At 41.8% G+C, this 16404-nt stretch overlaps 2 protein-coding genes and 1 pseudogene across 2 annotated transcripts; 1 reads left to right on the forward strand and 2 right to left on the reverse strand.

Moving 5' to 3' along the window:
- Nucleotides 1-4882: 4882 nt before the first annotated feature.
- Nucleotides 4883-8288, reverse strand: LOC148703420 (uncharacterized). Its single transcript, XM_088722970.2, has 5 exons — nucleotides 7403-8288; nucleotides 6132-6927; nucleotides 5801-5928; nucleotides 5048-5279; nucleotides 4883-4886 (listed from the first exon to the last, which is right to left on the reverse strand). The coding sequence occupies exons 1-5, from the start codon at nucleotides 8286-8288 to the stop codon at nucleotides 4883-4885; spliced, it is 2046 nt and encodes a 681-aa protein (XP_088579096.2).
- A 3399-nt stretch (nucleotides 8289-11687) lies between these two features.
- On the forward strand, nucleotides 11688-12741 carry LOC120104633 (uncharacterized; annotated as a pseudogene).
- Nucleotides 12742-13949: 1208 nt separating this feature from the next.
- Nucleotides 13950-14951, reverse strand: LOC148703421 (uncharacterized). The gene has a single exon (XM_088722971.2). It carries the CDS (start codon nucleotides 14862-14864, stop codon nucleotides 13950-13952), a length of 915 nt encoding a protein of 304 aa, XP_088579097.1. The 5' UTR covers nucleotides 14865-14951.
- Nucleotides 14952-16404: the final 1453 nt, after the last annotated feature.

Raw genomic sequence — 16404 nt, forward strand, 5'->3', positions numbered from 1 at the left:
TGGGGGAGCGAAATCAGGTCACAAAGGAGGTAAAAAAGGCTCAAATCCGGGCTCCTCGAGTGGAGGGGCTTCCCAAGCGAAGGGCAAAGGGGTGGCGCAAGGTACCAGCACTATCTTATGCTATATTTGCAATGGACCACACAAGGTGAAGGACTGTCCATTGAGGGGCAAGATAGCATCTATGGCAGTGGAGGAGAAGCAAGAGACCGACCAAAGGATGGGCTCACTCAGTCTCAATGCCCTGAAGGCCAAGAGGCCACGAGGTCTGCTCTATGCACCTATCTGCATTGGTGGTCACACCTTCCAGGCACTCATTGATACGGGTGCCACTAACTTCTTCGTGGACCTAGCTACGGCAAAGAGGTTAAATCTGAAGATTGAACATGATGAACACACGTTCAAGGCGGTCAACTCCGCAGAAGTGGCTACGAGCAGAACGTCGAAGGATGTTGAGATCCAATTGGGCACCTGAACCGGACGGGTGACAGTGGTGGTCGCCCCGATTGACGACTACGAGGTGGTCATCGGCATGTCTTTGCTTACCCAGCTACAAGCCATGATAAAGCTGGATTCAGATGTGGTGGTGGTACTGAATCCAAGTGGAGCTTGTGTAGTTCCAGGGAAGCGAGTTAAAGGGACTCCACAGCGAGTCCTATCAGCGATGCAACTTGCTAAGGGGCTGAGAAGGGGACTTCCAACATATATTGCGTCCCTTCAGGAGGATGAGCTATTGGAAGGAGAGGAGATTCCAGCACCCATCGAGGGTGTTCTCAATGAATTCGAGGATGTGATGCCCCCCGAGTTACCCAAGCAATTGCCACCAAAAAGAGAAATCGATCATCGGATTGATTTGGTGCATGGAGCACGTCCACCAGCTCAAGCACCATATAGGATGGCCCCACCTGAACTCCAGGAGCTGAGGAGGCAGCTAACGGAATTGGTGGACAGCGGGTTCATTCTACCTTCGAAGAGTCTGTATGGAGCACCGGTACTTTTTCGGAAGAAGCACGATGGTTCGTTGAGACTCTGCATCGACTACAGGGCCCTCAACAAGCTCACGGTGAAGAACAAGTACCCCATTCCTCGAATTGATGATTTGTTCGATCTACTTGGCAAGGCACGATGGATTTCCAAGTTGGATCTTCGCAGCAGGTACTATCAGGTTCGCGTGGCGGAGGAGGACATTGAGAAGACTGCATGTGTGATAGGGTACGGGAGCTTCAAGTAACTTGTCGTGCCTTTCGGCCTCACCAACGCTCCAGCAACTTTCTGTGCTTTGATGCAGCGTGTACTCCACGACTTCATCGATAAATTCGTGGTAGTATACTTGGATGACATTGTTATGTACAGCCGGACGTTGGATGAGCTTGTGGCACACCTGAGGCAAGTCTTCTCTACCCTACGGCAGCACCAACTCTTTGTGAAGAGGGAGAAGTGTGTGTTTGCGCAGCGGAGGGTGCTATTCCTCGGGCACATCATTGGGGATGGAAGGCTCATGATGGATCCCTCAAAAATTTCAGCCATAGCCGAGTGGGAGGTACCTACACGTGTTACACACTTACGCTCTTTTCTTGGCTTGGCAATTTACTATAGGAGGTTCATCACCGGATATTCGAAGTTAAAGAAGGATCGACCATGGCGGTGGTCAAACCAATGTCAGGAGGCATTTGATCGTCTCAAGCAGGCGGTCACGGCGGAGCCGATCCTCGTGCTACCGGACTTTTCTATTTCTTTTGAAGTCCACACCGACGCATCAGATTTCGCCATTGGAGGGGTGCTCATGCAGGAAGGGCACCCAGTGGCCTACAAGTGTCGAAAGTTGAATGACACCGAGCGCAGGTATATGATTCATGAAAAGGAGATGACTGCGATTGTGCACTGTCTTCGAACCTGGCGTCATTACCTCCTCGGATTTAAGTTTGTGGTGCGCACGGATAACGTGGCCACAAGCTACTTTCAGACCCAACCAATACTCACCCCCAAGCAGGCGAGATGGCAGCAGTTTCTGGCTGAATTCGATTTCGACATTGAGTACAAGTCGGGCCGAACTAATTCAGTCCCTGATGCTTTGAGTGGGAAGGCATAGCTGGCTGCAGTCTCTTCCTTTTCCGGACCAGCAAGCAACCTTATGGAGATGGTCAAGACCGAGACGGAGAAGGATCAATGGGCCACTTCCATGGGTGAACTCATCAAAGACGGCAAGGCGCGCCGTTTCTGGACCGAAGGAGGGCTGATTTTGACACGAGGGCGACGTGTCTATGTGCCTTCAGGCGGAGGGCTGAGGCACGAGGTGCTGCGAGAACACCATAATTCTATGTGGGCGGGACACCAGGGGGTGCATCGGACCCAAGCTCTCATAGAACATAACTACTATTGGCCGAAGATGCGGGATGACATCGAGGAGTATGTTCGCACTTGTCTGCTATGCCAACAAGACAAGGTTGAACATCGACGACCTGTGGGGTTGTTGGAGCCATTACCTATACCAGAGCGTCCGTGGGAGAGTGTCTCCATGGACTTCATCATCGGGCTACCTCTAGTGGATGGGAACGGCTCTATCATGGTAGTGGTGGATCGCTTCTCGAAGTACGGAGTCTTCATTGCAGCACCTACTACTTTCCATGCGGAGGACGTGGCGCGGTTGTTCTTCACATATGTGGTGAAATATTGGGGGATACTGCGGAGTATCATTTCTGATCGCAATGCTCGCTTCACGGGGAGGTTCTGGGCGGAGTTATTTCGGATACTCGGAACGGAGCTGAGGATGTCCACGGCCTTCCACCCTCAGACCGACAGCCAAACAGAGCGAACCAATGCATTATTGGAGATGTATTTGAGGCACTATGTGAGTGCCAACCAGCGGAATTGGGTGCGACTCTTGGACCAAGGCCAATTCAGCTACAACTTACAGCGATTGGAGTCGATAGGTAAATCACCATTTGAGGTGATTACAGGGCTGCAACCAGACACTCCGGAAAGTATCGCAGCGGACTACATGGGACGTAGTCCGACCGCCTCCAGGTTCGTGAGGGATCTAAAGGAGGATACAGATTTGATTCAGGTCTCCTTGTTGAAGGCGACCAAACGGATGAAGAAGTGGGCTGACATAAAGCGGCGGGTAGCTGAATTTTAGGTTGGTGATCGGGTATTGGTGAAGCTTTACCATCACATGAAATTGAAGTCGGGCTACCATAAAGCACTTGTGAGGAGGTATGAAGGTTCCTTCATCATCACACATCGAATTGGAGAGACAGCATACCGATTGTCGCTGCCTTCCAAGCTGAAAGTGCACCCGATGTTCCACGTGTCCTTGTTGAAACCGTTCAGAGAGGACACAACTGACCCTTCTCAGGCTCGAAGCGGGCGAGCTCCAGTAGTCGTACGAGTTCATTACACCAAGAAGGTTTCTGAAATCAAGGCAGACAGGAAAAAGGGTAACCGTGTGCAATACTTAGTCCGATGGAAAGGACTATCAGATTCAGAAGCAAGCTGGGAATATGGTGACGAACTATGGCAGTTCGAGGACATCATCAACGAGTACCGCCTAGCCTCGTCAGGGGCGACTTCGGCTTAGGTGGGGGAGGGTGTCACGGCTCCTCGAATCGGGGTTGGACCGGACACGGATCAAGGTATAAACCAGATCAGGTCGCTGGGCGGGTTCGAGGTCTGACGGTGCTCTCTAGAGATTTGGGCAACTTGGAGACCAAATCTGAGCCCTAGGATCACCTAGGGAAACGTGTGCAAGATCTAGGAGAAATACCCAAGAGCATGGGGCCGTGGGCACGTGCTCCAAGGCATGTATTGTTGAGAATACATGCTGGTTCGTCATCAGGAGGAAAGCTGATGCAACGAGACTGATTCAACATTGTGGGCTTATCTCGAAGCATGGATTGAATCCGGAAAATTGGGATGCATGGAAATGTGTGCCACAGATGGAAGAACGCGGCATAAGCCTCCAGAAGGCAAGGGACATGTTTTTGTAACTGAAAATGTGTATGGTTAGAAGACGTGGCTGTAATGCTGTTTCCACGCGCTTTCACTTTGAGGGGCATTTCGGGAACTGACAAGAACCCACCAGGAGACCTGCCCTTGGAACCCTTGAATCAATTTGCTATACTTGCCCCGAGATTGCTAGAAAACAAGTTGTAGGTGATTAGATTAGAACTCTAAGGAAACTATGTCCTTAAAACCCTAATCCTTGAAGACGCCACAAAGGATGATCACTCCCTTTGATAAGTCAGAATTTTGTATTCCAATCCAAGAACACAAGAGAGTATAGCAAAGCTTGCCAACACTTTAATTCATTCATAATAATCCTTTGGTTACATATGGCAGCCTTTATATAGGCTTCAAACTAAGGTATTAGAAAGGACATCATCCCCTTTCCAAGGCAATAAGTAAAAAACGTTTTCCAAGTCACAACTTCCAAGTTACAACTTCAAAATAATAAATGACACAACTTTCAAGGTTCCTAACTACGAAGTACATGAATAACTTAGGAAAAACGAGTTGACAAGTCAAAACTTCATGTACAAGTAATTAGAAACACAACAAGACTCAAGCCCAAAAGTACCCACGAAATGGGCCTAAATAGCATCTCCACGTGGATCAGCCTTGTTTAATGGCTCCAAGCTTTGTTCTTCAGCATTTACTATGTAAAGATAAGTGATCAATCTTCAGCATTTCCAAGCTTTCTAGAGCAGCCTCCTTCTCTTGAATTTCCATGACTAGTCCATATAAAGCTTCTTTCATTTGTTTTGCCCTTGCTCTAGTCATTGGACCTCCAATTCCTTGTAATGGATCTTTGGAATTAGCTTGAACCATTCGGCCAGCCCCTTGATCTCTATCATTCCCTCCCTCCTCGAAAGGATTCGTCCTCGAATCACCTACATCAAATAAGGATAAATCAGCAACATTAAAAGTAGCACTAATATTACTATAGTTGCTTGGCAAATCCAGCTCGTAGGCGTTGTCATTGATCCTCTCTAAGACTTGAAAAGGTCCATCTCCTCTAGGCTGTAGTTTGGATTTTCGTTGTGTTGGAAACCGTTCTTTCCTCATATGCACCCAGACCCAATCACCAGGTTCAAAAACAATCTTTACACGTCCTTTGTTGGCTTGCTTAGCATATTGCTCATTCTTCTTTTCAATGTTAGCCCGAACCTTGGCATGTAAATCCTTCACAAATTCTGCCTTTTGCTTTCCATCAAGATTAGCACGTTCTTTAGTAGGCAAAGATAGAATATCCAAGGGAGTTAAATGATTAAAGCCATATACAACTTCAAAAGGTGAAAATGAAGTAGAAGAATGCACAGTTCTGTTGTATGCAAACTCAATGTGCGGTAAACATTTTTCCCATTGCCTTAAGTTCTTTAGAATGATGGTACGTAACAAAATAGTGAGTGTCCTATTAACTACTTCAGTTTGTCTATCCGTTTGAGGATGTGCAACAGTAGAAAATAAGAGTTTAGTTCCTAATTTATTCCATAAGGTGCGCCAAAAATGACTTAGGAACTTCACATCTCTATCACTAACAATTGTCTTAGGCAAACCATGCAAACGAACTATGTCTTTAAAGAACAAGTCAGCAATATATGTGTTGCATCATTGGTTTTAGAACATGCAATGAAATGAGCCATTTTGCTAAATCTATCAACAACAACAAATATGCTGTCCTTTCCACTTTGAGACCTTGGTAATACTAAAACAAAATCCATAAAAATATCAATCCAAGGTTGGTTAGGCACGGGTAAAGGTGTATACAAGCCATGTGGTAAAACTTTAGATTTCGCTTGTTTACATGTAATGCATTTATCATAAACAGCTTGCACATCATGCTTCATGTTAGGCCAATAAAAATGCTCATGCAAGATATCTAAAGTCTTTTGCACACCAAAATGTCCCATCAAACCACCCCCATGAGTTTCTCTGACAAGCAATTCACGAATAGAACAAATAGGCACACACAACTGATTTTTCTAAATAGAAATCCGTCATGCCTATAATACTCACCAAATGCACTCTTTTCGCATGTATTCCATGTTTGGCAGAAATCAGAATCATTGGCATGCAAGTCCTTAATCAATTCAAAACCAAGTAACTTAGTTTGCAAGGTAGTAAGTAAAGCATACCTTCGAGACAACGCGTCAGCAACGATATTTTCTTTTCCATGTTTGTACTTGATGAAATGAGGAAATGTTTCTAGGAACTCCAGCCACTTAGCATGCCTCTTATTAAGCTTACCCTGGGATTTCAAGAACTGCAAGCTCTCATGATCAGAATGAATGATGAATTCCCTCGGCCACAAGTAATACTGCCATGTTTGAAGAGTTCTCACTAATGCATAAAGCTCTTTGTCATATGTTGGATAATTCAAGGCTGCCCCACTTAGCTTTTCACTAAAATAAGCAATTGGTTTGGAATCTTGCATCAAAACAGCTTCTATTCCAATTCCGGATGCATCATATTCAACTTCAAAAGCTTTATCAAAGTTAGGCAAACTTAACAAAGGTGCATTAGTTAGCTTATCTTTCAAATCAGTGAAAGCTTGTTCATGTTGATTATTCCACTTAAAAACAACATTCTTTTTAACAAGTTCATTTAAAGGTGCAGCAATAGAACTAAAATTTTTAACAAACCTTCGATAAAAACTTGCTAAACCATGAAAACTTCTTACCTCGTTCGCATTCTTAGGTGTAGGCCAGTCCCTGATTGCCTTCACCTTCTCCTCATCCATGCTAATACCTTGAGAACTAACAACAAAACCAAGAAATACAACAGATTCCATGCAAAATGTACACTTCTTAAGATTAGCATATAATTGGTGTTCTCTCAATTTGCTAAAAACAGCATGCAAATTTTGTTCATGTTCATCCAAGTTCTTACTATAGACTAAAATATCATCAAAGTAAACTACCACAAATTGACCTATGAAAGCACGCAAAACATGATTCATCAATCTCATGAAAGTACTAGGTGCATTAGTTAAACCAAAAGGCATCACTAACCACTCATACAATCCATATTTAGTTTTGAATGCTGTCTTCCATTCATCTCCCTCTTTCATACGAATTTGATAGTAGCCATTTCTCAAATCAATTTTAGAAAACAAACAAGAGCCATGTAATTCATCAAGCATATCATCTAATATTGGGATAGGATGTCTATACTTAACTGTTATTTTGTTGATGGCTCGGCAATCCACACACATGCGCCATGTTCCATCTTTCTTTGGGACTAGGATGACAGGAACTGAACATGGGCTAAGACTTTCTCTGACAATTCCCTTTTGCACCAGCTCATCCACTTGCCTTTGGATTTCCTTTGTTTCTTCGGGATTAGCTCTATATGCAGGTCTGTTTGGAATGGTAGAACCGGGCATGAAGTCTATTTGATGCTCCACCTCTTAAGAGTGGTAGTCCATTAGGAATCTCTTTTGGAAATACGTCATCAAATTCCTGCAATAAAGTCACAACAACACTAGGCAAGGAGGGGTTAAGGTCGTTAGTAGAAAGATAAACATCCTTGTACATAAGTACAAGTAGTTGATGTCTTGAGAACATAACACTCTTAACCTCATTTTTTTCAGCAAACACACTCATTTTTTTACTTTTCTCTTGTTTTTGAATACTTTTCTCTCTGCTCTCAATCTCACTCCTTTCATTTGCATTTTTCCTCTCGGACTCACCTTCTCTCTTTTTACACTCTCTCACTATCCGAATCTGATCTTCATAAGCTTGCAAAGGTTTGAGAGGGGTTAGGACTACAGTGTGGTTGTTCATCATAAAAGAATAATGATTTTTGTATCCATTGTGTGTAACCTTCCTATCAAACTGCCATGGTCGTCCAAGCAAAATATGACTAGCATGCATTGGTGCCACATCACAAAGAATCTCATCTGTGTATTTGCCAATTGAAAATGAAACGAACACTTGCTTGTTTACCCTCACTTCTCCATATTCATTTAACCATTGCAACTTGTATGGATTAGGATGCTTCATGGTGGGTAACTCCAGCTTATCTACTAACAAAGTACTAGCAACATTAGTGCAGCTTCCACTATCAATAATCATAGTACATACCTTTCCCTTCACATGACATCTAGTATGGAAAATATGTTCACGTTGCTCCTTGTCACCATCATCCTTAGGTTGGATGCTTAGTGCTCTTCTTGTCACCAACATATCTCCATGTATAGGTTCTTCAATGTCAATATCACTACAATTTTCTAAGGGTGGCATCTCATCCTCACTTGAACTAGCACTTTCAATGTCACCATTCTCCAACATAATCATAATCCTCTTGTTTGGGCATTGGGAAGCAATATGCCCAAATCCTTGGCACCTAAAACACTTAACATTACGTGATTTAGAAGAAGTGTTAGTTTCGGTTTTACCTTTTGAAATAGCAACCGAATCTTTTGGCTTTGCATCTTCTTTTGTTTTTGAGGCAGATTTGTTATCCTTCCAATTAGACTTCCATGTGGAACTAGAAGCCAAACCCGATTTGGATCCTTTGGATTTGATTTGCTTTTCTATTTTGATGGCAGCTCCTCCATCTCCATATAGTGTTGCAATTCAACCACATCAGCAACCTCTTTGTTTAAGCCTCCAATAAATCTTGCCATGGTAGCCTCTCGATCTTCCTTTATATTAGCTTTAATCATCACCATCACCATTTCTTTGTAATAGTCTTCCACACTCATGGAGCCTTGAACCAGCCCTTGTAACTTTCTATGTAAATCTCTACAGTAATGGCTAGGTACGAATCTCTTGCGCATCACCAATTTCATTTCGTCCCACGACCGAATTGGCCTTTCTCCAATCCTTCGCCGACTAATCATCAATTGATCCCACCATATGCTTGCATAATCCGTGAACTCAACTGCTGCCAATTTCACCTTTTTCTCATTTGAATAGTTGTGACAATCAAACACATGTTCAACTTTTCTCTCCCATTCCAAGTAAAGTTCGGGATCATTCTTTTCTTGAAAGATAGGAATCTTCATCTTGATGCTGCCCAGATTATTATCTTTTGAATCATCGGCCTTCTTTTCCCTTCTAGAGTTAGATTCATAATCTAAATCTTCTTCATCATCTTCAAACATCCGCCCCCTCAAAGGTTTGATTCTGCTTGGTGATTCCAAATCATCCATTCGTGCACCAAGCTTAGTAAGTTGATTAGCAATGGCTTTCATTTATAACTTCATATCAACATCTGGTTGTATGCTGCAATCAAAAGATTAGAATAAATAGAATAGGTCCTCATACACTCTCTCGGGTGGGCACTCTTTTATGGCTTTTTCTTGATGATGATCTCACCCTCTTGCCTTTTACCACTCAAGCCAGCCCTCTTTATGTTCTTAAAAGAATCAAAATCAACAAATCACAAAGAGCGATCAGATGGATGGTGGCAAATCTCCAAAAAATCAGAATTTAAGGACTTAGATGAGGCAAATGGTACTCACAAGAAAAATTGTCTTAAAGGATCAAGAACATAAGAAGACTTCAAAAGGAAGTAAAGGATATGTCATAGAAACAACTAGAAAGCAAGAAGAAATAAGAGCAGGCTAAGCAGCCTTGTAATACGTAAAACGGTCTTGTAACAAGTGAAACAACCTTGCAACAAGGGGTCTTCAGCTTTGCAACAAGTGAAACAGCCTTGTAATTAATGCCCCTTAATCAATAAACTTCTTTCTTTTTTTTTCGTTTTTTTTTCGTTTTTTTTTGAATCAAACTAAGTAACAGAAGATTAAAGAACAAAACAGATTAGAGAAAACAAGAAACACAAGGAACTGAAAAGAACAGAAATAAGAGAACGAACAAAGAAACTTAAAGAAAGAAAATAAGAACAAAGGAACAAAGATGATAAAGGATAAGTAACCTGATTTCTAGAACCAAAGCTCTGATACCAAATGACAAGAACCCACCAGGAGACCTGCCCGAGGAACCCTTGAATCAATTTGCTATACTTGCCCCGAGATCGCTAGAAAACAAGTTGTAGGAGATCAGATTAGAACTCTAAGGAAACTAAGTCCTTAAAACCCTAATCCTTGAAGATGCCACAAAGGTTGATCACTCCCTTTGATAAGCCAGAATTTTGTATTCAAATCCAAGAACACAAGAGAGCATAGCAAAACTTGCCAACACTTTAATTCATTCATAATAATCCTTTGGTTACATGTGGCAGCCTTTATATAGGCTTCAAACTAAGGTATTGGAAAGGACATCATCCCCTTTCCAAGGCAATAAGTAAAAAACGTTTTCCAAGTCACAACTTCCAAGTTACAACTTCAAAATAATAAATGACACAACTTTCAAGGTTCCTAACTACGAAGTACATGAATAACTTAGAAAAAACGAGTTGACAAGTCAAAACTTCATGTACAAGTAATTAGGAACACAACAAGACTCAAGCCCAAAAGTACCCACGAAATGGGCCTAAATAGCATCTCCACGTGGATCAGCCTTGTTTAATGGCTCCAAGCTTTGTTCTTCAGCATTTACTATGTAAAGATAAGTGATCAATCTTGGTGAAGCCTTAGAGTCTTCTAGAGCAGCCTCCTTCTCTTGAATTTCCATGACTAGTCCATATAAAGCTTCTTTCATTTGTTTTGCCCTTGCTCTAGTCATTGGACCTCCAATTCCTTGTAATGGATCTTTGGAATTAGCTTGAACCATTCGGCCAGCCCCTTGATCTCTATCAGGAACTCTACAGAAGTCCGTTCAAAGTGGGAAAGGTGCCATCTAGAAGGGTGTTTCGTCCCGAATCCAACAAATCCAGTTTCATGGTAATCCGAGTTCGTTTGGGGCACGAACTTGGCTGTTTTATCTGATTGCGCAGAATCATGCGGGAATCGGGGTTTTCCTATCTTATCTATAATTCATCCTTATCTTGTGCATGGGAAGTTGAGTTCATGGGGGACTTGTAATTGGAGGTTGCTCCTCTATAAGAGGACCCTCAAAGGGGAGGGATTGGGATCCGGTAGAGCTGGAGAGGCCAGGAGAGCTTATTGTAATCAGTTGAGTGGTTATTCAATAAAGTTCTCTTCCCCTATATTTCTCCTTCTCCTTCGTGGTGTTTTCTGGTTTTGTGCTTCGCTGCATTATTGTTGTTAGGCGTGACCTAAGTCATAGAGACTAGGTACCCATGCCAGGAAGGCTGATCGGTTATCTTCGGTAGACCGATCCGCACGTTGTTGGGATTAACTCTGAAATCCCATCGTACGTGACAGTGGTCCCAGCAGTACAGGGGTCGACTCATGTAATTCAGGGGTCGACTCATGTTTATCCTGGGTCGAGACTTCAAGATATTGAGACGGCTCTTACTGTGATAACTTCAAAGGGTCGACTCTTTAACCAAAAGGGTCGATTGTAAGGTAGATTACAATAACGACTAAGTTAAAGGCAACTGATTGTAAGGTGTTGGTGGACCGGATTATTGCCAAAACCAAGAGTTGGACTTGCCGTGCTCTCTCCTTTGCAGGTAGATTACAACTCATCAAATCTATTTTGTTTTCCATCCAAGTTTATTGGTCCTCCTTATTCATCTTGCCCAAATCAATTATTAAGAAGGTAGAATCCACTTTACGCTCTTTCCTTTGGAAGGGTTGTAAGCTTAGCACTAGAGGTGCGAAGGTAGCATGGGACAATATTTGTTTGCCTAAGGAGGAAGGGGGTTTGGGCATTAAGAACATGGTGACTTGGAATAGGGCAGCCATGACCAAACACTTATGGGCTCTTTGTAATGATGATGGTAACTCTCTTTGGTCTTCTTGGGTTCGCTCTTATCTTTTGTGAGGCAGAAGTATTTGGGAGATCAAATGCCCTAGGGATTGCTCTTGGAGTTGGCGGAAGATTTTTAGTCTTCGCAGCCTTGTCCGATGGAAGATGAGATATCAAGTGGGCAATGGGAGTAGTATTTCACTTTGGTTTGACCATTGGCATCCCCTTGGTCCTCTTATTGAGGTGTTTGGGGAAAGGTTTATCTATGATTCTGGCCTTGGGCAGAATGCCAAGGTGGAGGCTATTATTGACGGCCAGGAGTGGCACTGGCTTATCTCTCGCTCCCCTGCATGGCTTGAGCTCATTAGTAGTACTCCTACTTCATTCCGGCCAGATAGCAGCAGGCCGGATGTCTTGCAGTGGATTGATGCTCCGAAGGGTTCCTTCTCTGTTCGTGGTGTTTGGGAGTCGTTGCGCCCGCGTCACAGTAGTAGAGTGGACTGGTGGAAGCTTGTTTGGTATAGCCAAGCTATTCCAAGGATGTCCTTTATTCTTTGGTTAGCCATCCGGGATGCCTTGTATACTCAAGCTAAGCTTATACGCCTTGGCATTATTTAGGTCGCCCAATGTGTTTTGTGTGGGGGGTGGGCATGAGGATGTGGATCATTTATTTTTTGAGTGCTCATTCTCTCAACGCATCTGGTCCGTTCTTTGTGCCAAGTGTAATATACCGTGGGCCTCGCGTAGATCGATGGATACGATCTCTTGGCTTTCTCACATGGATGGTCGTTCACTCTTGGGTCGAACTACAAAGCTTATGGTGGCAGCTGCGGTCTACTACATTTGGAGGGAATGTAATGCTCGTTTGCATGGTGATGGCCCTACACATGAGTGTGTTCTTCTGAGAGAGATTACTTTTTGTATTATGACTCGGATTAATCTCACATGGGGTGTGATTCCATCTCCTGGTAATAGATGGTTTCACAGTTCGTGGGGATTCTCTGATGATATCTTTTGACACTCTTGTCATTTTGTTCTTACGAGCTTTGTAGTTAGTTGTTGTGGCTAGTGGGGTATGCCCTCCTAGCCTTTGATTTCTGGGGCATGCCCCTGTGCATTTGTACGTCATTTCTTCAATTTGGATATATACACACTTACCTTTATCCAAAAAAAAAATGTCCAGTAAATATTATACCACTGTTATTGGTACTAGAAACTAAGTACATAGATGATTCGAAAGTCACAACATATTCTTTATCACATAATTGACTAATACTTAGTAAATTATGTTTTAATCCATCCACTAATAAAACATTTTCAATAAAAGTTGTTGGAGTGATCCGATTGTTACCAATACCAATGATTTTGCCTTTGCCATTATCACCAAAGGTAACCATTCCTCAATCTTTCCTTTTGAGGGACATGAATTGGGATTCATCCTCTGTCATGTGTCTGGAGCATCCACTATCCAAATACCATCTCTGTTTGATTCATGGGATGATAGACACTCCTGCAAAACAGAATTTAGGCTTTTATCTTAAGTACCCAAGCTCTCTTGGGTCCTTGCAGGTTAGCAATAATACTTCCTTTTGGAATCCATATCTTCTTAATTGAAACATTACTTACAAGATTTTGACTTTTAGGATTGCATGCAATGTATTTCTATTTCAGTTTGTCTAACTTAATTAGTGCAGATTTCGGTTGAGCATAAGTTGATTTTACAGACATATTTTTCAGAGATTTCTATTTTCTCCATAGATTATATCCTAATCCACCCTTATCATAGACAACTTTCTAACTTTCAAAAACTAAATTTAATTTTTTAGAACTTAGGGTGAATTTGTCTACTATAGGTTTCAGTTTATTAACTTCTTTAGCTAACTTCTGATTTTCTTCATGCAGTTCCTTTTCATTTTTCAGAAGCAGAGCATTTTCTTTTTCCAAGGATTGATTCTTAATTTTCAATTTCTTATTCTTTAAGCTAAGTTTTTTATATTCAATCATTAGCTCAGAAAAAGCATCTTAAAGTTCATCAAAAGTGAAATCATATTAAGTATCTAAGTATATCTCATTTTCGTGTGCCATTAGACACTGATTTGCAGCTTCCTACTGCTGTTCTTCTTCTCCAGAGCTAGAGTCATCACTGTCACTCCAAGTAGCCAGCATAGCTTTCTTCCTCAATCTTTTTGAAGCCTTTTTTAATAAGGGACACTCAGTTTTGAAGTGTCATGGATTTTTGCATTCATAGTAAATATATTGCTCCTTATTGTTATTTTCCTTGCTTTGCTCCTCCTTGATTACAGGCCTTTTCTTAAAGTTTTCTCTTTTTCTTCTTCTGAACCTTCTTGTAATCAGGACCATTTTCTCACTGTTATCCGATTCAGAATCCTCGCTCTCATCTTCATATAGAGTGGACTTAAGAGCAATGGTTCTGCGCTTCTTGGGTTCGTCCTCCTCAAGGTTCTGTTTCATTGAAAGCTCATAAGTCATTAAGGAACCCAACAGTTCTTCCAGTGGGAGAGAGTTGAGATATTTGGCTTCTTGAATGATAGTAACCTTTGCTTTCCATGCTCTAGGAAGAGACCTAAGGATTTTTCGAACAAGATCACTGTTAGAGTAAGATCTACCAAGGCTTTTCAAGCCATTTATAATATCAGTGAATCTAGTAAACATTTCAGTTATAGACTCATTGTTTTTCATTTTAAATAGTTCATATTTATGCACTAGCATACTGATTTTATATTCTTTGACCTGGTTAGTGCCTTCATGTGTAACTTCCAACCTATCCCAGATTTCTTTAGCAGTCATGCAGATTTCTTTAGCAGTCATGCAAATAGATATACGATTAAACTCATTTGCATCTAAAGAACAGTAAAGAACATTCATGGCTTTTGCATTCAGCTGAGACATTCTTTTATCATGGTCATCCCATTCAATTTTAGGTTTGAATAAGGTGATGCCATCTATAATCTTAGTTGGTGTGTGAGGTCCATTGACAATAACAGTCCATAAATCATAGTCAAGTGCTTGAATAAAAATACGCATACGTGCTTTCCAATAAGTAAAGTTTGTGCCATTGAAAAGAGGTGGTCTGTTGGTAGATTGCCCTTCGGCAATAGAAGATCCCATAGAGGCTGCCATGACCTTTAACTCTTGATCGTTAGATCAATAAGTTACTGTGAGTACCAGGCTCTGATACCACTTGTTGCCCAGAGGTGCAGCCCAAGAGGGGGGGGGGTGAATTGGGTTTTTTAAAATTAATAAAGTGAAGTGAATGAGTTACTGAAATCTTCTAGTAACTTGGAGATTTAGCAGCGGAATTAAAGTAGCACAAATAAACTAGTAAATAAGGTGAGGAATGCAGTTAGAAATATGCAGTGGAAGAATAGAGATAAGCCATACACAAATACCAGAATTTATAGTGGTTCGGTGCACTCCCAACACCTACATCCACTCTCCAAGCCTAGCTTGAGATTTCACTATAACCCAGCAGATTACAACCTGATTGTTTTCCGGGCTCACAATCACAAATCCAGTTGGTTTTTTCAGGCAACCAACCGAAAACCTATCACCATCTATTTTTCCGGGCTCACAAACAACCCAGTTGGTTTTCAGACAAACCAACCAAAAACTTTACACTGTTTGCTTTCCCAGGCTCACAAACAACCTAGTTGGTTTTCAGACAAACCAACTAAAAACTTTTTCCGGAGTATTCAGCAACTTCCAATCAAGGCTTGGAAGAGCCTTTATAAGTTTCAAATAGTGAAACAGTTACAGCAACAGATAATCCAAATAAATGATTGCTGTAACTAGAAAACTCAAAGCTTCAGAGAATATAGAATAAATCAATAGAAATAAAAGCTAAAGCCGATGAAGAAGTTGGCTGTGAAAGAGTGTTGTCAACCCTAAAGGATGAATTTTGATGATTACAAAATACTTGAGATGATGTTGTGTACTAATGATGTTGAATTAATTGTGAAGTTTTATAAGTCAAGAAAAATCAGAAGAAATGAAGCACTGCAAAATCATTAGTTCTTCACAAACACTTCATTGGATATGTTCTAAAAGGAAAATGATCTTAATCTAATCCATGGAGATCAAAGATGAAGTCTAAAGTTTTTTGTTTGAAAAACTTGAGTCGACCCCTAAGCAAAAAGGACAAGTTTGAGTTGACTCTAGCATATTTTCTTCAAGTGGCATAGTCAATCAGTCGACCCCCACAAAACATGAGTCGACCCTTGTGTAGTTCAAATTAAATAGAAAACTTTTACCACCTGAGACAAAGTTTAAAGAGTCGACCCTTGTTCTAAATGAGTCGACACCCAAAATTGAAGAGTCGACCCTTGTGTTTGAAGAGTCGACCCCAATTCAGTCTCAGCGTCATCCAGAAAAATTAGTGCATGAGTCGACCCTTGTGTTTAAAGAGGCGACTCCTGAAGAAGATGAGTCGACACTAAAGGCTAAAGAGTCGACCCTTGAAGTTATCACAGCAAGAGCAGTCTCAATATCTTGAAGTGCCAACCCAGGATAAACTTGAGTCGACCCCTGTACTACTGGGACCACAACGGAAAGCTTGCAACAACTTTTGTCTTCTTCTGTAACAGAAAAGATTCCCATCAGCACGAAAACAAAGAAATTCAAATCCCTCTTAAGAACTCGTCTATAAATTCAAGGAAACCTT

The sequence above is a fragment of the Phoenix dactylifera genome, chromosome 5, assembly GCF_051530095.1.
Source record: "Phoenix dactylifera cultivar Ajwa chromosome 5, Ajwa_hap1_PhDact_Kaust_v1.1, whole genome shotgun sequence".
Taxonomy (NCBI): domain Eukaryota; kingdom Viridiplantae; phylum Streptophyta; class Magnoliopsida; order Arecales; family Arecaceae; genus Phoenix; species Phoenix dactylifera.